The sequence below is a fragment of the Cimex lectularius genome, unplaced genomic scaffold, assembly GCF_000648675.2.
Source record: "Cimex lectularius strain Harlan isolate CLEC.00 unplaced genomic scaffold, Clec_2.1 scaffold14, whole genome shotgun sequence".
Classification (NCBI taxonomy): Eukaryota; Metazoa; Arthropoda; class Insecta; order Hemiptera; family Cimicidae; genus Cimex; species Cimex lectularius.
Genome location: NW_019392637.1, coordinates 2,071,358 through 2,097,520, shown reverse-complemented (window position 1 = coordinate 2,097,520; position 26,163 = coordinate 2,071,358). Strand labels below are relative to the sequence as shown.

The following is a 26,163-nucleotide window of genomic DNA, read 5'->3' as shown; positions in this document are numbered from 1 at the left end:
TCAAAACGTAACACCCTCCCCAAAAAAAAACCCACATATATCTCCAAAATAACATATTTATATGCCATGTATATCTCAAAACTTATATGCATCGTACACATACATAGTACAACGTACATATATCTGCAAAAAAAATTAACGAAAACCCAAAACTTATATGGACCCTCAAAACGTAACACCCTCCCCAAAAAAAAACCCACATATATCTCCAAAATAACATATTTATATGCCATGTATATCTCAAAACTTATATGCATCTTCGAAACAAAATTAANAGCCCCCCCCCCCCAAAAAAAAAAAAAGCATCTTCAAAACAAAATTAGAAAACCCGTAATTTATATGCATATCTACAACTTACATGTATCTGAAAAAAAATTAACAAAAACAAAATCTTATATGCAGCCTCAAAACGTATTCCCCCCCCAAAAAAAAATCTTCAAAACAAAATTAGAAAGCCCATAACTTAATGCAGCCTCTAAAAGTATTTGTCCCCCCCCCCCCAAGAAGAAGCATCTTAAAAACAAAATTATTGAAAACCAGATCGAGATGCTCAAATGGCTGCAGTTCAATACAAAATACGCGAGAAAGACAGGAAAGAGAAGGAATACATGCGGAGGGCCGGCGATGACCTCAGCTGTTTGTCGGCCCATAAACCTTCCACTTTATATACATATATAATACTTAATGCAAAATTAACGAAAACCCAAAACCTATATGCATTCCTTCCACTGACAGCAAAATTAACTAAAACCCAAAACTTATTTGCATCCTTAAAACAAAATTAAGTAAAAACAGAACTTATATGTATGCTGTCACTTATATTCATCCTTAAAGCAAAATTAGCGAAAACCCAAAACCCATATGCATGCTGTCCACTTATATTCATCCTTAAAGCAAAATTAGCGAAAACTCAAAACCCATATGCATTCCTTCAACTTATATGTATCCTTAAAGAAAAATTAACGAAAATCCAAAACCCATATACGTTCCTTCAACTTATGTGCACCCTTACAGCAAAATGAACTAACAAACAAAACCCATATGCATTCCTTCAACTTACATGTATCTGTAAAGAAAAATGAACAAAAAATCAAAACTTATATGCATTCCTTCAATTTATATGCATCCTTAAAGTACAATTAATGAAAACCCAAAATTTATATGCACCCTTAAAGCAAAAATAACTAACCAAAATGTATATGCATTCCTTCAACTTATATGCATCCTTAAAGCTCAATTAACGAACACCCAAAATTTATATGCATTCTTACAACTTATACGCATCCTTGACACATAAATTCAATCCCTAAACTTATGTTTCATCTATAAATGTATATGGAACCCTGGAAAACCTATGCTTTTTTTCAGCTGTAAAACATGCATATGAAAGCCAGAAATGTATATCCCACACCAAAAACTTATTCGCATTATTACAATATATATGTAACCCAAAAGATTTTTGATCTCACAACCTCCCATCAACCTAAGATAAGAAGATATACCTAGATTTCCGCTGAATCCGAAACCAACGACCAACCCCTAGAGGTTGTAGGCAGAACCCGGGACGAGTTCCTTGAACCCCTAAAAAGATGTCGACCGGGCTCCCCCCCCCCCGCCAGGGGGATATTAAACCCCAAGTGCGTCAAAAGCTCTCACATCCCATTCCGCGGGTTAATTTCTGAGTTTTCCCCGGTTCCGGACCAGCTCGGCCCCCACCGTCGCGACAAGTATAAAAAGCCGTCCCTCATCCATCTCCCAAGTCAGTCTTACTGAGTCCAAGACGATGTACAAGACTATTTTTCCCGGCCTCCTCCTCATCGGCCTGGTCGCAGCATACACGACCAAGTACGACAACATCGACCTCGACGAGATACTCGGCAACCAGAGGCTATACAAGAAGTACTTCGACTGCCTCGCCAACAGGGGCAATTGCACGCCCGACGGAAAAGAGCTCAAAGGTAAATTAAATATGGCAAATTTACAATTCAATAAAAAAAGAAATAGAAAAACATAAAATTCCAAATAGGTTTTTTTCCCATTTCTCCCTCCCCACCTTGGGGAATAATTGAGATTTTATCGTACTTTGGATGTTGAGATGATGGCAAAAACCAAGGTTAATTGGCCCGCAATCCTCCCACATTTCCCACAAACAAAACTAATAAAATCTCGTCAACTACGACTTATCTCCCTACAAGTTTTTTTAAACGAGTCTTCGACGAATAGGAGATACTGGGACCGGTCCTGAAGGACGCCCGCTCCGGGAGTAGAAGCGAGACCCAGTCAAACATACTCAAATACACAATCTTAATCGGTTCTTCTATTATTAATATACATTAAACGCTTTTGATGTACGGTTTAGCCTTCAAAATCTGCATACATGTTTACACATTGACATTGCTCATGGTACTCATACTAATGAATGAGATACGAGTGAATCTCGTTCGTATGTAGCATTGGAAAAATATGTTGGTAGCATTTGATGAACAAGGACAAAATAGTAATGGTTGAAGGACTCTTGAAGGAAGAGAGAGTTGGAATGGGGAGTACGAAAGGAGAAGAGAGCTAAATGTTGTGAAGGATGGAGTGAGAGTAAAAAAAGGGGTAAAGGACCGAAAGTAGGAGTAGAAGGTATAAAACGGAAAAGGGCCTAAATCTATTAAGGGAGTATGAAAGAAAATGGGACAGAAATATAGTAGGGGATATAATTTAGTAGTGGGGGTATTGAAGGGGAAGGGATGTTAATGTAGTAGTACAGGGGAATAGAGTTGGAGTGGGAGTAATAAAGGGAAAGGGGCAAATGTAGTAAGTGATAGAGTAGGAAAGGGGATGAGAGCTAAATGATGTGAAGGATGAAGCGAGAGTAAAAAGGGGGGAAGGACCGAAATGCATGAGTGGAAGGTATTAAAACGGAAAAGGACATAAATCTGTTAAGGGATAGAGTAGGAGTGGGAGTGTGAAAGGGGAAGGGAGAGAAATGTAGTAGGGTATATAATTGAAGTGGTGGAAGTTTGAAAGGGGACAGAAATGTAGTAGGGGGTATAGTTTAGCTGGTGGAGGTTTGAAAGAGGAAGGGACAGAAATGTAGTGGGGGATAAAATTGAATTGGTGGAGGTTTGAAAGGGGAAGGGATAGAAATGTAGTAGGGGATATAATTTTACTGGTGGGGGTATTGAAGGGGAAGGGACATAAATGTAGTAAAAAAGGGAATAGAGTTGGTGTGTGACTGTATGTAGAGGGGGGATGAAATTCAAAATTGATCATTATGAATAAAAATTATTTATTTATTCATTTTTTTAAATTAACAGCCGCACTCCCGGACGCCCTGACAACCGCCTGTTCCAAGTGTACCCCGAAGCAGAAGGCCGGAAGCGAAAAGGTGATGCGATACCTCTTGGAGAAGAAGCCGGCCGATTTCCAGACCCTAGAGAAGATCTACGACCCGAACGGCGTCTACAGGGCGAAGTACCAAGCCGAGGCAGCCAAGCGAGGTCTCAAGCTCCCGTCATAAGTCGAACGGACGACAAAACAACCGAAACCATTGTATAAAAAAATCACCCCTAACCACTCCCCACAAAAAAAAATCAATGTAGATTTTTTTAAAGTTTATAACTCCTCCCTCCTAAAAAAATATATATATTAAATAAAAATTATATAATTATGTTTTTTTTTTTTTAATACAGCGAGAAACCTTAGAACATGATAGTGAACGAAAGATGATGAAAAATACATTGAATGCATTTGTATAAAAGAAATATTTCATTCTAAGGGCACAATGAAAGTGGGGATGTTCTAAGATAGCCTAGAAGGGAAAAGACAACAGTAGTGGGGGTGTGACAAGGGTCAGAGTGGAAGGAGTGTAACAAAAGAAAGAGGAAGAATATGAAAATATCACCTAGAAAGGAAAAGAAAGAATAAAAGTGTTGGTGAAGGAATGGGGGAAACCCATCCTAGCGAGGAAAAGATATAACGATAGTAAGGGAAAAATGTTGTTGGAGTTAGAAAATAGAAGGGGCAAAATGTACTAGGGATAATAGAGTTGTGGATTGAGACTAAGAAGGGAAAGGGACATTTTATGCAGAGGGTATGTGAACGGGTAAAGAACAAATTTTCTTACTAAGGGTTAGTGTTGGAGTGGGAATATAAAAGAGGTAGGGACAAAATATAGTACAGAATACAGTTGGAGTAAGAGACAGGTGGTACATAATAGGGTCAGATTGTAGGGATTTAAAAGAAGAAAAGACCGAAGGAAGTTATCTCCATATTAAGGAGAAGAGGCAAAATAGTAGTGGGGATGTGACAAGGAAGGAGTGGGGAAAGATAACCAAGAGGGGAAGGAACAGAATAGTAGTGGGGATGGGACAAAGAAGGAGTGGGGAAAGATAATCAAGAGGGGAAAGGACAGAATAGTAGTGAGGATGTGACAAAGAAGGAGTGGGGAAAGATAATCATGGGGGAAAGGTCAGAATAGTAGTGGAAGTGAGATAAACCAGATCGCAAGTGAGAACACAGGATAGTAGGGTCGAAATTTGGTAATATAACAGGACAAAGGGGCAGAAAAGTAGAAGGGATATGATGCAAAAAGATCACCTAGAAGAAAAAGGGCAGAATAGTTGATGGGATGTGACGAGAACTGACCCCCACCCATAGAGACTTAGAGTGGAGGGGACAGAATAGCAGTGGGGATGTGACGCGTGACCCCCCCTCAAGAGGGGATATGAAAGATTAGAAGTGGGGGTGATAACTTAGAGGGAAAGGGGCAGAAAAGTAGTGGGGATATGATACGGAAGATGTAGAGAGGGTCTCTACTATCTGTCAAAAAAGAAGATAAATGACAAATAAATGATAAAATGGAATGCAATTTTTTTAAATTTATTTTTTTTACATATTTCTTAAAAATATTGTATTTGGCAAAATTTTTGACTGTTGACTATCAGTCTGAATTAATATAAAATAAGAAAAAATATAACAATTCTTCTTTTTTTCTCACTTTGATTTTTAAATGAACAAAAAACAAACTTTGGAATGTTTCACAAAACTAGATTACCCTCGGTAACAATCGGTTTCCCCCCTCTCCAGACGGTGGTCCGGACGGCACTTTGATTCAGTTTTTCTTTCGCTTTACGCAGCATGGCATGTACGGCTTGCAAAACAAACCGGCACCCCGTAAAAAATATATTTCCTTTTCTCTAAAAAAATTCTAAATTCTACTTGGTTAGACATTTAAAAACAAAATAAAATATAATAAAATAAAATAAACATAAACAAGGAACAAGACGATACTGGACATACCGTATGATTTTTTTTTTTTTGGTCCCTTACACATACATATATGCATATCAGACTAAAAAATACTAATAATAATATATAATGTTTAAATTTACCTTACTAAATTTATCAACTATTTGATTTGAAACCCTGATTTTAATTATTACTTTTTTTTTAACGTAAAATTAAGGCACAATGATCGGAAATTGCTTTTCCGATGGATCAAAATAAATCGTTAGAAAAAAAAATCTAAAAAAACTATTATAGTACACAAACGAACAAGACTATCCTTTAAAAAAATGCTAATAAAAACTTCTGTTTTTTTTATGATTATTATATATATACAAAGGTGTATTTTCTTCTTCTTTTTTTTTTAATTTGCATTTTTTTTTGTTTCATGTGCCCTCGAATTGTTCAAGAGAGGCCAAGGTAGCAGCGTACGTTGCGTGAACGTCCGTATTTCGAGGTGACCATCACCGTCTGGACCTGGCGGCAGTTCTGAGAGTGGCGGGCCATCAGCGAGTGCGACGGGAACCGCTTGAGGCAGTGGAGGCAGGCTGGACGGCCATGCGTCTTGTTGTGTGTTACTAGGGAGTTATGCGAGGCAAGGCGGAGTGAGCAGACTGGGCATGTGAACTCGAGCTTGCGCGGTCTCAGCTGGTAGAAAAAAAAATATAAATAAAAAATTTCTCATCATTAAAATATGTATATATATATATATATTTTTTTTATAAATATATTTACCCCTTGTACGGGTTCAAGGAGGTCCAGGAACATCTTTGGCAGGTCTGGAGGTGGCTCTTTAGCCGTCATACATTGTTCCTCGCAACTTCACACACAAAAAAAAATAAATAAATAACAAAGAAACACAAGTTTAAATCACAAATAAGGGTCACAATGCTCTAGCACCTCTCTCTCTCTCTCCTTTTCTCCCTTAGCGTACCCTCCAATGATCTACTCTCAAGCTAATAGTCAAACAGCAGCTGCAGAGCATGGACTATGTATAATACCCCAATTTATTCAGGTGATGGAAGCTGACATGGCGGAGACAGTAGACTATTGAACACTGCTGGGGATAAGTTTCTCATTCAGATGACACAATGCCAAAACCATTAAATAACTCAAACAAAAAACCGTGAGTGAAGACAGACCCAATAAGTGGCCGAATGCCGGTTCAACACAATACAGAGATTAATTAAGGTTTTTAGATGAGATAAAAGTCAGTGTCACAAGCAGGATTCGAACCCACAATCTTCGGCTAGAAACGCCGCTGCTCTACCACTTGAGCTATCGTGGCCTCGATCCACTCGGACACTAACTTCCCATCTCAACCCCACCTTTTGAATTTTCCCTCCTCTTTCACATTTCCTGTCATAATTCCATCATTAATCGAGCCCTTCCCCATTCTCACATTCCCACCATACCCTGGGCCTTTTTCCTTTCACATTCTCACCATTCATCTGTTCATCTGGCCATTCCCCTTTCCCATCTCACCACCAATCCAACCTTTCCCTTTCTCTCCATGATCTAAATAAAAAATAAAATAAAATTTTGTTTTGTAGACAGAATAAAATATTTCTTTTATAAAAATGTACTCTCTGTATTGCATTCAATTCACTAGTTTCGTGGTCCGCCTGACAATTAATATCTTTCAATTAATTAAGGTTTTTAGTTGAGATAAAAAAAGACAGTGTCACGAGCAGGATTCGAACCCATGATTTTTGGCTAGATACGCCGCTGCTCTACCACTTGAGCTATCGTGACATCAATCCACTCGGACACTAACTTCCCATCTCAACCCCACCTTTTTTGAATTTTCCCTCCTTTTTGCCATTTTTCAAATGTCATGTAATCTATTTGATTCTCGGCGACAAATGAAATGGCGATGGAGAGCTTTAGTGAAGGTATACTTCATTTAAATTGATTAGATTCACAAGTTTCGTGGTCCGCTTGACCAATTAATATCTTGCAATTAATTAAGGTTTTTAGTTTAGATAAAACAGTGTGTCATGAGTCCGAGTGGATCGAGGACACGATAGCTCAAGCGGTAGAGCAGCGGCGTATCTAGCCGAAGATCATGGGTTCGAATCCTGCTCGTGACACTGACTTTTTTATCTCAACTAAAAACCTCAATTAATTGAAAGATATTAATTGGTCAAGCAGACCACGAAACTAGTGAATTTAATCAGTTTAAATGAAGTATACCTTCACTAAAGCTCTCCGTCGCCATTTCATTTGTCGCCGAGAATCAAATAGATTACATGACATTTGAAAAATGGCAAAAAGGAGGGAAAATTCAAAAAAGGTGGGGTTGAGATGGGAAGTTAGTGTCCGAGTGGATTGATGTCACGATAGCTCAAGTGGTAGAGCAGCGGCGTATCTAGCCAAAAATCATGGGTTCGAATCCTGCTAGTGACACTGACTTTTTTATCTCAACTAAAAACCTTAATTAATTGAAAGATATTAATTGTCAGGCGGACCACGAAACTAGTGAATTGAATGCAATACAGAGAGTACATTTTTATAAAAGAAATATTTTATTCTGTCTACAAAACAAAATTTTATTTTATTTTTTATTTAGATCATGGAGAGAAAGGGAAAGGTTGGATTGGTGGTGAGATGGGAAAGGGGAATGGCCAGATGAACAGATGAATGGTGAGAATGTGAAAGGAAAAAGGCCCAGGGTATGGTGGGAATGTGAGAATGGGGAAGGGGTCGATTAATGATGGAATTATGACAGGAAATGTGAAGAATATGTGAAAAGAGAGTGCCAGTATAATGGTGGGCAAGATTAGTAGTGGGGATGTGAAAGGAAAAATAGTAAGATTGATGGTGGGAGTACGATAGGGAAAAGTGCCAGGGTAATGATGATGATATGAGAGAGGAAACGCCAGGGAAAAGGTGGGGGAGTTGAGAAGGGAAGTAGCAGGGTAATGGAGGTGATATGAGAGGGAAAAGTGCCAGGGCAATGGTGGGGACATGAAAGGAGAGAACAAGATTAGTAGTGAGGAATTGAGAGGAAAACTGGTAAGATTATTAGTGGAGGTATGATAAGGAAAAATACCAGGGTAATAGTGGGGGGATATGAGCGGGGAAGCGCGAGGGTAATGGTGGTGATAAGAGAGGGAAAGTGCTAGAGTAATGGTGGGGACGTGAAAAGGGGAGGGCAGGATTAGTAGTGGGGAGTTGAGAGGAAAAATGGTAAGATTAGATTTAGAGGTATGAGTATGATAGGGGAAAGTGGTAATGATGATGATAGGAGGAGATGTGCCAGGATAATGGTGGGGACGTGAAAAGGGCAGGGTCTGATCGGGTGAGGATTAGATGGGGTAAAGAGCAAGTTTATGAGGATATGGCGCACAAATGTTGGCACATATGTGTATACATGATCCATTAACAAGAATGTAATGACAGTATCAAAGTTTCGAAAAAATCGATAAAACAAAAAGAATGTTGTTTTTCCATTGGATTAACCATACCTTACAATAGACAGACATGAGATTATATTAAATAACATAAATAATTCAATACAAAAATTGACGAGAGAGCATAATAAAATGACCCTGATAAAAAAAAAAATAATAATAACCTTGGTGGAGGGGTGAGGATTTCAGGGCGGTCGTCGTCGTCCTCGAACTTTTTGAATTCGGGCGAACCGTCGAGGGTGAGCTGAATTTCACTCTTGCTGCACATTTTTCGCTTTCTCAATGTTGAATTTCTAAAATTAAGAAAAAAAAAGATACATTTATTGTGAATAAGGTCAAAAGCTGTGTATACAATATACTCTGCCAACAATGAACCTTACAGCCTACCGACCTAAAATGGCATTCAAGTCATTTACATGAGATACAAAGATTAATAAAATATATAATACCCTATTTAAAAGAGAAGAAGGGTCTAGCATTTTTAAGTAACTAATGGCCAATACCATTCTAAATGACAAAGACCAACAGTGAAAGCCATAATATGATTATAAGTGACAATCAATTTCTTCACCTTCCGATGAAACAACAATTGATGGACTAAATTATCAAACAAGATGGATGAAGACTAAAAACTTCCATTAAATATTTTATGGGCCATCCATTCATCTTCATCTTCAAGATCTTCATCCATCTTGTTTGATAATTTCGTCTTATTAAAAAAAATACAGAAAACTATGTGGTAAGTACTACTTCAAGTATTAATGACTTGAAATGTGCCACCATTTTGATTTGTAATATACCAGGCTAGCCAACATTGTACAAATAAACCTGCCGTTACTAACAATTGTGCTAGGTGTAAGACTAAAAACACCGGTCAAACATTAAATTTTAAACATTATGCAAGCCATATTAAAAAAAAGAAACAAAAAATACAGAATACGAATCAGAAAATAATTAAACAACCATTTGTCGCTTTAATTGAGCTTAAAAATGCCACCATTTTGTTTTGAATGTACGTACCAGGTTGGGCAACATTTCACAAGAAAACTTTCTGATTCAAACAAGGTGTATGATGTAAGACTAAAAACACTGATCAAACATTAAACCTAAAAAAATAAAGGATATGCATTAAAAGAAGATTTAAATAATGGTGAATTGAGCACTTTAAATAAGTCGATGAAGCTGAAAATGCCACCATTTTGAGTTGAAATACATGCGGGCAAACATTACACAATAAATCTTCAGATGAATGATGTATCGCTAAAAACACCATTAAAACATTATACAATCCATGTTTAAAAAAAAAAAAATAATAATAATAATAATGGTGAATTAATCGTTGTAAATATGTTAAATGAGGAATTGGTGTCTGAATGGATCAAAGTCACGATAGCTCAAGAGGTTAAGTGGTGTATGTACCGAAGGTCATGGGTTCGAATCCCGCTCATGACACTAACTTTTTCATTTCAACCAAGATCTTACATGCAAAGAATAATTAATTGAAAGACATAATTTGGTCACTCAGACCACTAAGCATAATGGATATGCTAAATGACTTGAAACATGTCACCATTTTTTTTTTTTGCAAATATCAGGCTGGCCAACATTACACAAGAATATTTTTAGGGTGGAGGGCATAAGACTAAAAACACTAATCAAACATTAAACATTATACAATACTTATTAAAAAAGGAAAAAATACAGAATATGCACTAGAAATTGTTTAAATGATGATTAATTAATTGTTGTACATATGTTGAATTGAAACACGCCACCATTTTGTTTTGCAAATACCAGGCTGACCAATATTACACAGGAAAACTTTCAGATTCAAACAAGGTGGATGGTGTAAGCCTAAAAACACCCATCAAACATTTTAAGTGTACAATATTAAAAAAAAATGAAATTAAAAAATAATTAAATATTGGTGTATTAAACACTGTATATTAATGGAGCTCCATTTTGAACCGCACCAGGCTTACGTAATCAAAAACTTACAGGCCGACGAATAGTTCTAAGTTGAGAACATATGTTTTTATACGCCATAATTTAAACGATAAAATATGAATCTAGCTGGACTAGTTTTTATTCAGTAAAGTTTTACAAATAACATTACATAAAGTGGGTTTAAGATTAGAGGTGCCAATTTATTTAATATTTGTCCAAAACATCTTGAAAAATTTTTCACACGAATTTTGATGGTAGCAATTTTTATGAACAAGTCAAACACTGTACGTAATCTTTTTTGTGTGTAATATATAAAATGAACTGAAAACTTATTTTGGGGTTGTTTTGTTTGTATTAGGGATAGGGTTGTGACCTGAAACCATACTGAAAGCGTATAAACCCAAGGGTTTTTTTCTTTATACAGAGAACTGCTTTCTTGCTGTTTTTACCATCCAAACACAACCGTTAAAATATTCTATGTTTTCAAATGAAGAAAACAGACCGGTTGCGATCCCGGATCGGCCAGGGGGCACGATTGTACAAACCTTTTCGTAAAAAGGACAATTTTAAAATACATATGTAAAAAAAAACCTTCGAACCCTTTACGGTAAGGATAAATAAGAAAAAACAAACAATACGATAAACAACAACAAATTGAGTCAATTACCTTGTTGACGGACAGCCCTCGACATCGTTACCTCCCCCTTTCGCGTTATCGCACATGGCGTAGCGACGTCGTGCCAGGGATGTACGATGATTTTTTTAAAACCGGAACAAGTAAATAGAAATATTTAAAAGAAAAAAAATGTTTTTTCACCCTTCTCTTTTTTTATTTTCCCCAACAAAAAATAATAACAAAACAAACCGTGACGCGATATTGAGTAAAACAATTTTTCTGACATTCACATATGGCGGCCCCTCCGGTTTCGAGACAAAAACAAAATCGAGGAATTCGAAGTACCGACGGGTTTTTTCCCTCCCCCCACGAGTGCAATTTTCTATTTTTATTTATTATTAATTTAAAAATTACAAAATTTACAAGGAAAAAAATGTATTTGTCGCGAGGGTTGAGGGCGATTGTTGGTTTACCTATGCTTGCAAGTCGCCTTGGGATATTTTACATTGAATGCGACTTTCAACCGGTATTCAAAATACTCAACAAAACAAAAAACAAATAAATAAATAAATTTTAAAAAGTTTTTTTTAAGACTTCACAGGTGAAAAAAAATTTACAAAATAATTTCAGATTGTTCGGCCAAAAATCGCCAATTTTACAATAATGTCAGCCATGATCTGTTCTCACATGTACCAAAATTCAAAAATTCAATTAAAAAAGTTTAACTTTCAAGCATCTTACCAGATTGTCAATTTAGCTTTCGGACCCATCATTACACTACTCATCTACTTCACAGAGATTTAATTACTTCGAGCAGAAACTGTACCCGTCTGGAGTGTTTCTAGAATAAATTAAAATTATTGTTACCCCAGGCTTATTGTCTGATTATACAATCATACCTTAAGGAGTGATTTTTCACAGTTAGCCAGGGTACAGAGACTTATGGAAGACGTGCTTGCAGGTGTGCCACAAGGGACAATACTGTCTCCGCTGTTGTACACAATTTTACTTCTGATATGTCTACAAATGAGAATGCCACATATGCAGTTGACACTGCTGTAACAAGTCTCTACACAACCTTCACTTATGTTTCGAAAACATAATTAAAATAAAAATACAGATTACATATTTGAAAATAATTAAACATCAAAATATGTGTTAAGTACTACTTCAAGTATTAACGACTAGAAATGCGCCCACATTTTGATTTGCAATATACCAGACAGGTCAACATTGCACAAATAAACTTGCCGTTACTAACAACCATGCTTAGGCTAAAAAAAGGCTAAAAACACCAGTCAAACATTAAGTTTTAATCATTTTACTGTTCTACAGGTCAAGTATTGGGAATGTTGCAGAGAAACATTTACTAAATTAAACATTTTGACTCTGCCCAGCTTTTATAACTTACAATGTGTACTGTATTTGTTACAAACAAAGCAAGACTATTAAAAAAAAAATTAATTATGTACATTATCACTATACGAAAAACTGTAATAAAATAGTTCCTGAGTGGCCGAACCTTAAAAGATGTGAAAACTTGTAAATATTGAGCTATACAATTTTTTTAATAATCTACCAGACGATGTCAAATTGTTACCTGAAAAAAAATTATACTTAAAATAACAAAATTCCTCACTGTGAATGCCTTTGAGGAGTTTTATCATATATTAATAGTGGGATAAAAATGTATTAATTTCTCCTATTCTTGATAAATGTAATGACAAAACTTGTACTTTGTTTCCTTAACACAATAAAACTTTTGTATCTTTTGAAGTGGTTTTACATTGAAAAATAAATTAAAATTTTCTTTCGGTTTTTTTCTGCATTTATATGGAAAAGTAAGGGTTTTACGAGTTTGGTTGTACTTCCAATCATCTCAGCAGTTTTACATTGGAAAAACTATTTTTTTTTTAATTTCTTTTTTTCTCTGTTTTCTCGTTCGATTCCAAAATTAAGGGCTTTACTGGCTTAATTCCACATCGATCATACAAGCAGGGCGTTTTACATTGAAAAAAATCCTTTTTTTTTTGTTTTGGTTTTGGTCTCGAAAATGGAGGGCTTTACGGGCTAAATTGAAACGTGTGTAGAGGAACGTTTAGCTTGTCACATCCAATCGAATTGTGCCATCCCTGACATAATGGTGGGCGGGTTAAACATTGGTACTCCATTTCTTCCATTCTTAAAAGAAGCGCGGGGGTGTTTCCTTGAGTAAGGAAAAACAAGGTAAAAAATAAAAATGAATTCATTCGTGTTTTTTTTCTTAACACAATAAAACTTTTGTATCTTGAAGGCATAAAGTTATTCTTTAGTTATAATATTGATATGACACCACAATAATAGCACCACACTTTATGTCCTGATGATGGCCTTAATAAAGGTAAAAAGTTGGCAAAAAACAAAAAAATAATAATAATAAAACAGGCGTTTTTCTAAACTGTACCTCATTTTTGACCGCTCCCCATGACTTCAACAAATTATGGGGGAAAACAGGACACTAAGAAACACACAATTAATTGTTTCTGTTTACTGGTCTAATTGACTTATTTCAATTATTATTATTATTATTTTTTTTTAAATGTAAGGTCTTGGTTGAGATGAAAAAGCTAAGCGTCTCCTCTTTCGTGACACTGACTTTTTCATCTCGACCAATACCATACGTAAAAAGAATAAATTATTGTTTTTTCTAATATATTTTGTTTAAACTAGGCCTGAATAAACATAATAAAAAGAAATGAGTAAATAAATGGAATACTTGTTGAAATTTGCGAATATCAAACGGCAACAAGTGGCGGGTTTATTCCTTTTCCCTCTTTTACATTATTGTTGAATATTTTGCTTATTTTTCGTTTTTTTTTTTTTTTTTTAGTTAAAAGTAGAATAAATAATTAACGTATGTTATAATCTGTTTAAAATGTATTGTTTAAAAAAAAATTACCGTTTTAAAATCGTACGGGTCCGAGGCGCGATCGGGACGCGTTGCGCTTTGCAGTACAACCTTGGCCGCCCTTCCAGCCCGCTTTTCTCCCACTTTTTCCGACTTCAGTGAAGGTCTAGGATCGAAGATTGGTCTTTGGCGTTTGGAGTGTCTAACGTCTTCGTAGCTTAGTGGTTGTGTCACTTCTGCTGACGAGGGGCACGGACGCGTAACAGGTGCATACAAAGTCGTTCTGCGGTCTGTCAGATGGCCAATTTGAGCAAGTACCTGACACGGCAGAACGCCGTCGGCGCCGCCTCCGTCTCGGTCGTCGCGTTCCTCCTCGCTAAAAAGATTTCCAAGGGTGGGAGGAAACCAGTCAGGTATGACATAGCAATATTTCAGACCACTTGTAGATAAATAAATAAAAAAATTAAAAATTAACAAACAAAAACAACAAAATATGTAAATTGGGATTGTTTTTTTTGTTTTTTGTTTTTTGAAATGGTCCATTGGTAGACTGTCATCGTCGGTTGCTGTCAGATGACCTGCGTAAGACCTTGAAAAATCCAAGATAAAAAAGTAATAAATCGAAATTATTTATAAAATAAATAATTAGTCATTCAAGTTACAACAATGGACGAACAAAGTCGATTTGTCAAATTGTTAAAACTTGGAAAAAATGTACCAAACATTCTCTTTTTGCGATAACTGATCCCTGTTGTAATTTGTATTTTAATTTTGAATTCGATTAATGATATTAGCGTAGCAGCGACTGAGTTTACCTGTGTCTGTTCTGTAATTGATGCTGTGTTTATCTCTGTTGATGTAAACCATTTCTAAAAAGTTACATTTATGTTTGTTTTCTTCTGTGTTTAATATTTTTGGATTGTTGAAGTCAAAATTGTGTTGGTGTTCAAAACGGTGGGTAGCCCAGTGCTGTAGGATTTTTTTTTTTTTTTTTGCAATCAGATATGTTGCTTTACTCTCTTATCCCAATATTGGGATGTAATACCGATGTAAATCGCCGGACAATTTAAACAATTGATTTTGTAAATTAGGTCAGATTTATTTGTTACTGGTGTGGGATGTTTTAATTTTGGAAAAAAAATGTGTGAATTGTTTTATAGTTTTTGAAAGCTATTTTAAAATTATCAGAAGAGAGAAAGGTGTTTAATTTATGTGGTAAGCCGTGAATGAATGGCATGGAAATGTATGTTGGTTTGTCTGTATTTGATAGATTTGTTGTAGTATTATTAGTAATGTGTGGTGTTTAGTGACCGTTAGTCTATGATTATTCAGAAATTGTGAGATGCGGTCTGGTGTGACGTAGGTTTTAGAAAAACATTTTCTTTATCGTGCCAACGTTTCGATCTTTATCTCAATATCATCTCCAGGGCCTGGGATTTATAAACATTGTTTAAATTTTACAAATACATGTAGGATGTGAAAAAAATGAATTTATACAATGCTAGAAATTTTAGATTCAATCAAAGTATTTATTTTCTCACTCAAAGTGTTTATTTTCTGTGTAGATGTGCCATTCTTGTGTGTCGTGTTGAGTGCCAGTGAGATATCTCAACACAACACACAAAAACGACATACAAAAAAACGAATACTTTGAGTGAATAGAAATAGTTTGATTGAATATAAAAAATATTTTTTGCATTGTATAAATTCACTTTTTTTTCCACATCCTACATGTATTTGTTAAATTTAAACAATGTTTGTAAATACCAGGCCCTGGAGATGATCTCAATAGAGATCAAAACGTTGGCATGATAAAATGTTTTTCTAAAACTTACATCACACCAGACCGCATCTCAAGTTCAAAAAATAATCATTATTAGTAATAGTGGATGGTGTTAGTGTTGATTATTCCGTTGATTATGTATTTAGGGTAGTGATTGTTGTGGAGGATATGTTTGTATATCTTTATGCACTTGTGGTGAAATGATTCATGGCTTAGCGTAATAATTCTGTGAAGTAGCCCTTTGGCCATGTTTATTATTGTATGAAGAGGATGGTGTGATATAAAGTTGAGGTAGGGATCTGTGTTTCTCGGTTTTTGATACCAATCTCTGATTAATGTGCCATCTGGTTGTTTTATTACGAGTGTATCTAAAATGGTATTGTTTTGTTGTTTTGATTTCATGTGTAAATTGTTGGCGTGGGCGAAAGCTATTAAATGTCTGTTTGTGCTCATTTTGTTGTGATGGTATGAGGTATTAGGAAGCAGGGTTTGTTCATCCCAGGAACTGCAGCCTTTGGGATTGTACCTTCCTAGTTCGCCAGTTCAGTACAGTTGACTCAATCTTTCTCAGAAGTATTAGGTTGTTGACTGTTGCTACGCTTTCATTCCCTAGGTTTTTTTCTGTATGCTAGGTTATGTCTCTATCTTCGCACAAGGCTGTTTCCTCCTCCAGATTTGCATAATCTGTGAATGGGATCATTATATATGCCCCTGTTGTGTAGATGTTTTGTCAGATGCCAGTGACCAGTTGTAGTCCTATGACTCTGAGTCTGGCCCTTTCCAACTGCAGCAGAGAGTTTGCCAGTCTTGGTGAGGGTTGTTTTATCATAATCATTTTGTGCTATTTAGATCTATTCTGTGACGGAGTAGTCTGTTTTTTTGTTTTGTTATCCCAAGTCTAGATTCGGGGCCTATGTATGGTCTTGCAGATCCTCCTCTGGCCAGTGTGTCTGCTTTTTCGTTACACAAAATTCCTCTGTGCCCTGGCACCCAAGGTATCAGGTGTTGCGTTTCCCCAGGTTTTGGAGATTTTGGATGCATTCACTAATTTTGAGGTGATTTTTTTACACACTAATGCTTTAATGCTTGGTTATCCGATCTTATGAGGATTTTTTGCCAGTGAAACCTCTTAAGATTTTCTCAAGTGTTGATGGCAAATATTTCTGCTTGAAAGACCTACCCTAATGAGTTTGATTGCTCATATTTTGGGCTTGTACAATAAAACGCCCTATCTGGTTCCTTCATTGGTTTTGGAGCCGTCTATATATATTGTATCTGATGCTCTCCTGAGTTCTTCCTCCCCTTTACATTCTGTTGAGACTTTATAGAATGTAAAGAATGTTTCCGGGTTCATATAATCAGTCCCCATTTCTAAGATTGGGCGTCTGATTTTATTAATTATAGTTGTGTGTCCGTTTAGTTCCCATCCAATTTAATTGTTTTTTGGAGCCCATACGAGTTTTTCGTAGCTTCTTGTATGAATATTTACAGTTTAGCAGTAACCCTCCAGTAATTTGTATGGGTTGTTCACATTGCCCCTGTGATACATGGGTTTGCTAATCTTTGTATGCTGCTTAGTGATTAGGTACTTCTTGTTGAGCTAAATTTTTGTAAATAATCAAATATTTTCAATTTTATTCACTGCCTACGCAATCTTTATGAGAAGGCTGAGAGGAAATAAATGAATGGGACGAGGCTGACTACTTGACTGCTTTACTGGACTATTTACCGTCCATCGTGACTTTTCTGATGACTACTGATGCCAGGTCAAAAAAGAGATAGTCTCTTCAATTCCACTTTCTCCTAGAGTCTTCCAATTTGATGTACACTAATTTAGAAAATCCCCGGATCTGATAGGCCCTTAAATCCATATACCAAAATAGCTCTAACCTAACTTACGCAATTCTAAGTTGTACAATTTATATATTTTATTCATAAAATCTTATGTAGGATACTTGCAAATGTAATTTTTTGATTCCTAATAATGCTTATCGTTAGCCTCAAGGAGATCCAACTAAATGGTCACCCAAATCCCCCTTTTTAATATTTATAACACGGTAGGATCCGCCTTCTATTTGCCTCATTAGTGGTTCTGTGTTCGTATCCTGGCTTTTTAACTGATAATAATAGGAAAAAAATATTGTAAAATAAGATACTTGTTAATGTAATTTTACTATTTATAACAAAGTTATCTGCCTTAAGATTTACATGTTTTCCCTTTTATTTAGGATATTTCCACTCCTACTCTGAGACCACTGCGTCTGACAGTAGACGATGAAATCACAATAGCCATGCTTATCTCTTTTTTCTCATTGAACAAAAGGCTTAAATGTTATTTTTTTCATTGGCAGTTTGTTTACAGAAAAAAAAAAATCAAATAAACAATTTATTAGGTCGGAACAATGGCACAGGTTGTATAAGATAGAAATGATAGAAAGTATATCTAAACGTATATATAAATATCGTGATTTTATCCTCCAAGTGAAATTTTGCTTCCTCAAAGTAAACATAAATAACATAACTCGGATTAATTTTTGTGTTTTGTTTAACAGGCAAAAACCGCCTCCTCCTGAAGTGGAATATGTCATTGGCGAGGTAAGAACCCATCGTTTATGTTTTATAAGGTTGTTTCCCGATAGCCTCGATCTGCTGGATCAACGGTGGGCAGATCGGGACAATCATAAATGACCGAAAGCGAAAGTGATTTGATTTTCCCGAAAGTCCGCATGAAAGGGATGAAACGTTAGCCATTCAATTTTTCTTTAAATAATCCTCTTTTAATCCCCTTTCTCTGACACTTTCACAATCTATATATAAACCTTTTAATCTTGTATTATTATTATTATTATTTTTTTTGTTAATAGAAAACGTCAGAGGTGAAGGTGAAAGCGCACGTCGACCGCAATTTCTTCAGACAGCTGTGTCGCCTGCTGAAGATTGGCGTGCCTGGCTTGTTCACAGCCGAGGCTGGATTCCTATTCCTCGTCGCAGCATGCCTGGGTGCCAGGACACTCTGCGACATCTGGATGATACGCAATGCGACCGCAATCGAAAAGTAATCTCTCACACTATTTTATTTTAAATATTAGAATGTATGCTTCCCAAATTTCCATTCATGTATATTCAATTTACTTTTTTACTTTCGCTTAATATGCTTTTTTTTTTTTTTTTTTTTTTTTTTTTTTTTTTTTTTATTTTATTTTTTTTTTTTTTAACTACATGTGGACCATTTTTAATAAATAGCCTTCTAATAGGCAGACAAAAATCCATTTCCGAGTAGTGTCCATTTATGGGAAGTCATTTCTTCTCCATGTCAAAGCTTTTTGCCACATTTCTCCTACACTTTTATCTTTCTTATTTTTCTATTCTTATTCTAAGCTTTTTTTTATTCCTTAGTCCTATTTTTTTTTATTATTCTTGTTCATTTTTTTCTTTTCTTCTGGTTTTCTTGATATTATTTTCCTTGTTTTTGTCCTTATTTTATTTCTTGTTCTAATTATTATTGTTATTTCGTTTTTATTAAGCATGAAAATAAGACAACAATGGATACATTTCTATCAGACAAAACTCGTGGTCTAGTTGAGGGTTGATACACATTCATGCTAATAAATACATTCATTCTCAATAATAATAAAAAAATCTGCTAAAATAATAAAAATCCTAAAAAGCAGAATTGGGGAGACAAAAACGTGTACCTCACACTATAAGGAGCCGAGGAAGCTCTTCAGTTAAGATCGGATGGCCTATTTCTCTACAAACACAAGATTTATCCCCAAAGGTGTGGTCAACCTGATATGGCCTATTCTTCAGCTAAGGGCCACCCTATTCAGGATTAGGAGCTTCTGTGCTGATCCGACCCACTGATATTTTCAAGGGTTTGTTTTTTTAGGATGAGATGTTAGGTAAGGAGTCATACTCCAGACCTGTTTGTCCAGGATGACTCTCCAACAGGAACCCTGCCTCTGGCTGCAAATATTGTTCTTAATCTTTTCTTTTTTAAAATTATTGTTATTTTTATTTATTTTTTAGTGCGATCGTCACTATGGACAAGGAAAAATTCAAGAGGTTCCTATTCCAATTTTTCACCGCGATGCCTATGGTAAAAATGTACCTTTATTTAAAAAAATAAAAAAACGTATATTAATTTTTTTTTGTCTTACAGATCGCTTTTGTAAATAATCTTTTAAAAGTAAGTATTCTTTTCGATTTTTTTTCTTTCTGGTAGCGATATTTTATGTGATCTATTTTTTCTCTTGCAGTGGGGCCTCGGGGAGCTGAAAATAAGGCTCAGGACGAGGATAACGCACTATCTCTACGACCAGTATCTAAAGTAACCCCCCCCCCCCACAAAGCATCCCACATATTTTTATTTATTTTTTTTTTCTTCTAATTTTTACACAATTTTTCTCTTCCTCAGAGGCTTCACGTACTACAAAATGTCCAACCTCGATAACAGGATAGCCAATGCCGACCAGCTTCTGACGACGGACGTCGACAAGTTTTGCGACATGGTCACTGACTTCTATTCGAACATGTGCAAGCCGTTGCTTGACATGGCGATTTACGTGTACAGGCTAACGACCAACCTAGGAGGCCAGGTGGGCACAACAAATTTTTCACTTTGCGACGAAATTATAATACAATATTGTCATTTGCATGTGTTCAAGGGGCTTTTTTTTTTTCTACTTTCCATTGTGTACTCATCATGATTTGATAAAATGACCTGTATGTAAAGAACAATGACAGGCGGGATAATTTAATCTAGACCAATTATCCTTACCTGGCCTGATTTGCATTTTGAAAAGTCATTGCGGGAAAATGTCAAACGGAAAATTTTTCCCATTTGTCTCTTTTCCTGAATAACAATTGATAAAAAACAAATTTATAATTTACACCTCATACCATGCAACAATCAGATACTTCCCAGAAAAATACCTTTTTACTCTCCAGGAAAAATTAAAAAAAAAACCACACGTACATCAAATGATCATTATTGGATGAAAAATATGGATTTACTTCTCAACGTGGTAAAATTGATGCTTTAAAAAAAATTTGATATATTTTATTTGAAATCTCAGGTTTAAAGAAACCCTTTGATATAGAATCGACTGTCTAGTAATCGATTATTGTTTATTTAGCTTGTAACCAGCGTGATCATTTTGTAGTGTGTTGTTTCTGTACGTACATGTATTTCTTATGCTAATTAAAGCCTTAATTTCTCATAAGGTGTTTTCAATTATAACACCCTTGTTGCTGATCTTTATTGATGTAAAAGGATCTTTTTGATTTGACTAGCTGGTTACAAAACTTTCCAAATGATGATGGATACGTTTTCGTTCTCTACATAGCAACCTTAATTTTTAAAAAAGAAAAAAAAAAGGCCCTTCCCCTCTTACATCCCCACCGTCAATCTGGCCCTTCTCCTCTCACATCCCCACCATTAACGTGACTTCCTCTCTTACATCCCCACCTCCAATCTGTCCTTTCTCTCCCACATCCCCACCTCCAATCTGTCCTTTCTCTCCCACATCCCCACCTCCAATCTGTCCCTTACCTACTCATATCACCACCATTAATCTCGTTCTTTCAAATCCCTACTATCAATCTGCCCTTTTCTTCTTCACATCCTACCATAAATACCCTTCTGATTGATATAAAGTTTATTTATTCATTACTTCCAGGTTCCATCTATAATGCTTGGCTACTTTTTATTCGGCGGGACACTTCTCACATACTTGCGCCGTCCTGCTGGTCGGATGACGGTCCAAGAGCAGAAGCTGGAGGGCGAGTACCGGTACATCAACTCACGTCTCATTACCCACTCGGAAGAGATCGCCTTCTACGGCGGAAACAACAGGGAGAAACTCACCGTGCTCGCATCGTTCCAAAAACTCGTAAGTTGAAACAAAACTCTTTAAATATTATTTTAATATTTTAAAAAAATATCGTATGTCTTGGGATCGGCAGATCTCACATATGAGGAAGTTCCTGGAATTCCGCGTTCTAATGGGCACCTTGGACAACATCCTAGGAAAATGTAAGTAAAATATGACAAATAATTAAATATATAAAGATAGACAAAAGTTTAAGTACTAAGTGAATCCGTATAAGACCATATGGAAGAAGAAGAAGAAAAAAGTCTGGTCCTTCCTGTATTGTATCCCCACTGTTTATCTGGCCTTTCCCCTCCCACATCCCTTCCTTATTGGACTCTTCCCCTCTCAATCCCCACTTCCAGTCTGGCCTTCCCCTCCTTATTACACTCAAGCCCCACTTCCAGTCTGGTCTTCCCCTCCTTATTGGACTCTTCCCCTCCCAATCCCCATTTCTAATCTGATCTTTCCCTCTCACATCCCCTCCTTATTGGACTCTTCCTCTCTCAATCACTACTTCTCTCTGGCCTTTTCCCTTTCGATCCCCGCATCCAGTCTGGCTTTTCCCTTCTCACATCCCCTCCAATTATTTTACCCTTCCTCTTACAAACCCAACTTGCAGTCTGGTCTTCCCCTCTCACATCCCCTTCTTATTCAACTACCTCTCTCATATCCCCTCCTTATTTGACTAGCCCTCTCAATCCCCACTTCCAGTTTGGCCTTTCCCCTCTCACATTTCCATCTCTAATCTGACTTCCCTTCTCATATCCCCACTTCTAATCTGGCCTTCCCCTTTCAACCCCTCACTGCCAATGAGGACATTTTTCTAAATCTCTTTGTTTCTTTCTCTTCATACCGATTATCTAAATAAACAAATAAAGTATAATTCCATCTTGAAAACAAAATATTTATCAAATAAGAATAATGGAGAAAAAGAAAAGAAAGGTTGGTAACAATGAGAAGACTAATATTAGTCAAGCTGATTGAACATACTATATATCATTTATTTGTGTGATGTATGTGTATGCAGATTTTGGAACTGTAATCGGTTTCTTGGCCGTGAGCATGCCATTCATGAACACCCAGCATCACCTCCTCTCGTCAAAATCTAAAGAAGGCCGTTTTATGGTACGTTGTTTATTTATTATTGTTTAATTTGATTATTATTATTGTTATTTTTGTACAGGAATATTACACAATGGGAAGAATGATGGTCAAAATGGCTGAATCAGTCGGCCGGATGGTCCTGGCGCTGAGGGACCTGAACCGCCTCGCAGGACTGACATCGCGAGTCAGCCAGCTCTCAACGGTCCTCGATGACATCAACAACGGGAAGTACCAGCGTACAATGATTACAGGTATAGCGAAACTGAAGTCTAGGGTATGAAGTATAGGGGTGTCGGTGGCCGCAACGGTTTAGGCGTTGACACGGCGCTCATCACTGTAAGGTGATGGTCCCGGGTTTGAATCCAGTGTCCCTGCATTCAAACTCGACACACTTACAAATGGGCTTTTTTTCAAAAACCCCCCCCCCCCCAGAGGGTTGATATAACCTCTGCTTTTGCGAACCCTCATAAAAAAAAATAAAATAAATAAATAAAAATAATAAAAATAAAAAAAAACTGATGTTGTACATAAGCGAATCAATTTTTCCCCCCTGTTTATTTTAGACGGGCTCCAATTCGGTAACGGGAAAGTCGTCTATCAGGATAGGACGATACGATTTGAAAAAGTGCCACTCATCACGCCCAATGGTGATGTGCTCGTCAAAGAGCTCAATTTCGAAGTCAAGTCAGGCATGAACGTCCTCGTCTGTGGGCCGAACGGCTGCGGGAAGAGCTCACTCTTTAGAGTCCTCGGGGAGGTCAGTTTATTTTTCATTGCAAAACAAAAATAAATGTTTTTTTTTTTCTGTAGCTTTGGCCACTTTTTGGTGGTACGCTGACCAAACCAAACAAATCCAAGCTGTTCTATATACCGCAGAGGCCTTACATGTGCTTGGGCACGCTGAGAGACCAGGTTTTTTTAATATTTAAAATTATTTAACCAAAAATTATTTTAACCAGGTTTTATATTATTTGATTTAAAAGGTGATATATCCACATACGAAAGAGGAGATGAAAAGACGAGGGAAGAATGACATCCTGCTCACGAAACACCTAGAACAAGTGCAACTGTCATACCTCCTCCAGAGGGAAGGAGGATGGGACTCGATAGCCGACTGGATCGACATTCTATCAGGTGGCGAGAAACAGAGGATTGCGGTACGGCCGTTAAAATTAACTCCCTTGTGATTTTAATTGTGACAAATTATTATTATTATTATTTTTTTTTTTTTTTTTNAGGGAGATAGACGGAACACAGAGTGAGGTTCATCGGCGCCGCTATCCTCGCTGCAATCGCCTGTATTTCTGTGTTTATCCTCACCCCATGTACCGGTACGTTTTCTCTTATTAAGATGGCCACTCCTCCATGCGCTCTACCGCCCGGATCCGGCTGCACCTCTTTAGAGAAGGTTATAATATTATTATTATTATTATTATATATATATATATATTTTGTAGATGGCCAGGCTTTTCTACCATTCACCACAGTTTGCAATCCTCGACGAGTGCACGAGCGCTGTGAGCGTCGATGTCGAAGGTTCCATGTACCAGTACTGCCGAGAAGTTGGGATTACGCTTTTCACCGTATCGCACAGGAAGTCACTTTGGAAACATCATGATGTATTGATTTTTTAAATTTTAAATTAATCCTATCGATGTTTATAAATTTTTTTTTTCTTTTGTATTTTCCAGTATTATTTGCTGATGGACGGACGGGGATCGTTCGATTTCAAACCAATCGAGCCAGAGACGGAGGAATTTGGCTCGTAAACCCCGAAAAAGGTGTAAGTTTTTTAAATTGCTCAAAGACAGGTTAGAAAAAACAATTATATAATCGATGAACTTTTTTATTTCTTAACAATCGTTAACCATTCGTCCTTTAAAAAAAAGGAAGTTAAAATCAAAACTTTACCAAGGAAAAAATATATATAAATTTATATTTTTTAAAATTTCTGTGATCGTCTTTTAAATCCGATTAAAATCTAGATATATTTTTTAGAAGGGAAAAAAATGTTTTATTATTAACTACCCAACCTCTATATTTACCCAGTGGTTGGTTTTTTTAAATGAATTGTTATTGATTTCTATAGGGTGTATAAAATGTTAAAATTTTTACGCAAAAAAAAGATGTTATGTTTGTATAATAGGGTGGTGTCATGGGGTAAAAAAATAGATAAAATAACATCATATGTGATAAAATAAAAAATGTAAACAAAAATTTTGTTCTCAATTATTTCGCCCTTTTCCCTCCTCTGTTGTCATTTATTTATGATTATACAGAAAACCTCGTTACAAGTGAAAATGAGAAGGAAAACATTTTTTTTGCACTGGGGTGACCAGACTTGGGCAGAAATGAGGGTGCCCTCGGCAAGGTTGAATGAGGCCAAAGATGCTTGGGCAGTATTTGAAAGCCAAAGGAGGCCCCCAGCCAGGGCTCAGCAGGGACATCGGCGAGACTCGAGCTTGTACAGGTCGGCGTGGACGAGTCGAAAAGAAAGGTGAAAAATAGGACGTTATAGTGGTGGATTAAATTTTTGTGGGACTTTATTTTCTCATTGTCGTGGAGCAGGAAGTTTCCGACTTTGAGGGAAGAACTGCTGTAGAGCGAGAAGGAAAAGAACGACGAGGTTCGAACTTTTATGCAATTTGGATTTCTAACCGTTTTGTTTTTTCGTTGAAGAGACTTGTTTGTTCCTTTTTTTCTAGTTTATTCACAATACAGAAACCAGGCACTTCCCAAAGCTAAACTTACATTAAAAAGCAAAAAAAAAGGACACCGGTGGTCATCTGCAAGACTAAGTACAGCTTCCTCAATCTGGGACCTTCACTGCTAAAAAGTATCGTAATGAAATCAACGAGATAGACCGAAAACTGGGAATTATGGCCGGCAATAATCAATTGGAAGCAGCCCATCCTCCTTCATTCAACGGCATGACTTTATGAGTCGGGTTACGAGGCTTTACCCATCATACCTGATATTTTTCCTACTTATCACTTTTTTAAACATCTGACAACTCATTTTGTGCTAGAAACGGTTCAGAAGCCAGAACGAAATTGAAAAGATATTTTGGGAGTTCTTCGATAGTAATGGAAGTTATATTGATTCAATTTTTTTTTTTCAAAGTTAAATTGTAGCTTGTTTTCTACTGTACATAAAAAGGCTTAGGTTGAAAGGTGGCCCTTTCTATAGCTTACCAACCCGGCACCTCATGGCTCTCTTGCTGAACAAGAAACAGCTTATAAGCTATTAAACAGCTAAAG

At 36.5% G+C, this 26,163-nt stretch overlaps 3 protein-coding genes across 6 annotated transcripts; 2 read left to right on the top strand and 1 right to left on the bottom strand.

Moving 5' to 3' along the window:
* Positions 1-1,648: 1,648 nt before the first annotated feature.
* On the top strand, positions 1,649-3,581 carry LOC106671888 (ejaculatory bulb-specific protein 3-like). The gene is made up of 2 exons (XM_014402849.1): positions 1,649-1,958; positions 3,306-3,581. The coding sequence occupies exons 1-2, from the start codon at positions 1,784-1,786 to the stop codon at positions 3,506-3,508; spliced, it is 378 nt and encodes a 125-aa protein (XP_014258335.1). The 5' UTR covers positions 1,649-1,783; the 3' UTR covers positions 3,509-3,581.
* A 1,715-nt stretch (positions 3,582-5,296) lies between these two features.
* On the bottom strand, positions 5,297-14,634 carry LOC106671886. Of its 4 annotated transcripts, XM_014402847.2 has the most exons (6): positions 14,192-14,634; positions 12,153-12,273; positions 11,995-12,094; positions 8,855-8,983; positions 6,010-6,094; positions 5,297-5,922 (listed from the first exon to the last, which is right to left on the bottom strand). In XM_014402847.2, exons 4-6 carry the CDS (start codon positions 8,956-8,958, stop codon positions 5,680-5,682), a joined length of 432 nt encoding a protein of 143 aa, XP_014258333.1. In that variant the 5' UTR covers positions 8,959-8,983; positions 11,995-12,094; positions 12,153-12,273; positions 14,192-14,634; the 3' UTR covers positions 5,297-5,679. The 4 variants fall into 4 exon arrangements, with proteins under 4 accessions (XP_014258333.1, XP_014258332.1, XP_014258334.1 ...); XM_014402846.2 differs by lacking the exon at positions 14,192-14,634 and having other exon boundaries at positions 12,153-12,322; XM_014402848.1 differs by lacking the exons at positions 11,995-12,094; positions 12,153-12,273 and having other exon boundaries at positions 14,192-14,632.
* LOC106671881 (ATP-binding cassette sub-family D member 3) lies at positions 14,301-25,110 on the top strand. The gene is made up of 16 exons (XM_014402836.2): positions 14,301-14,553; positions 18,476-18,518; positions 18,788-18,978; positions 19,953-20,022; positions 20,086-20,112; positions 20,183-20,253; positions 20,341-20,521; positions 21,605-21,817; positions 21,891-21,960; positions 22,827-22,924; positions 22,983-23,154; positions 23,467-23,660; positions 23,714-23,815; positions 23,887-24,060; positions 24,361-24,522; positions 24,595-25,110. Exons 1-16 carry the CDS (start codon positions 14,438-14,440, stop codon positions 24,670-24,672), a joined length of 1,962 nt encoding a protein of 653 aa, XP_014258322.1. The 5' UTR covers positions 14,301-14,437; the 3' UTR covers positions 24,673-25,110.
* Positions 25,111-26,163: the final 1,053 nt, after the last annotated feature.

Bases quoted from the DNA above. Each gene is read 5' to 3' on its own strand.
- LOC106671881 (XM_014402836.2), top strand. From the start codon at position 14,438: ATGGCCAATTTGAGCAAGTACCTGACACGGCAGAACGCCGTCGGCGCC. The intron at 21,961-22,826 runs GTAAGTAAAATA...ATGTGTATGCAG, and splicing joins GGACAACATCCTAGGAAAAT to ATTTTGGAACTGTAATCGGT. The intron at 24,061-24,360 runs GTACGGCCGTTA...TATATTTTGTAG, and splicing joins GCGAGAAACAGAGGATTGCG to ATGGCCAGGCTTTTCTACCA.
- LOC106671888 (XM_014402849.1), top strand. From the start codon at position 1,784: ATGTACAAGACTATTTTTCCCGGCCTCCTCCTCATCGGCCTGGTCGCA. The intron at 1,959-3,305 runs GTAAATTAAATA...TTAAATTAACAG, and splicing joins CGACGGAAAAGAGCTCAAAG to CCGCACTCCCGGACGCCCTG.
- LOC106671886 (XM_014402845.1), bottom strand. From the start codon at position 11,360: ATGTGCGATAACGCGAAAGGGGGAGGTAACGATGTCGAGGGCTGTCCG. The intron at 6,095-8,854 runs GTTATTATTATT...TTGTGTGTGAAG, and splicing joins ATCCTCACCCCTCCACCAAG to TTGCGAGGAACAATGTATGA. The intron at 5,923-6,009 runs GTAAATATATTT...TTTTTCTACCAG, and splicing joins TCCTTGAACCCGTACAAGGG to CTGAGACCGCGCAAGCTCGA.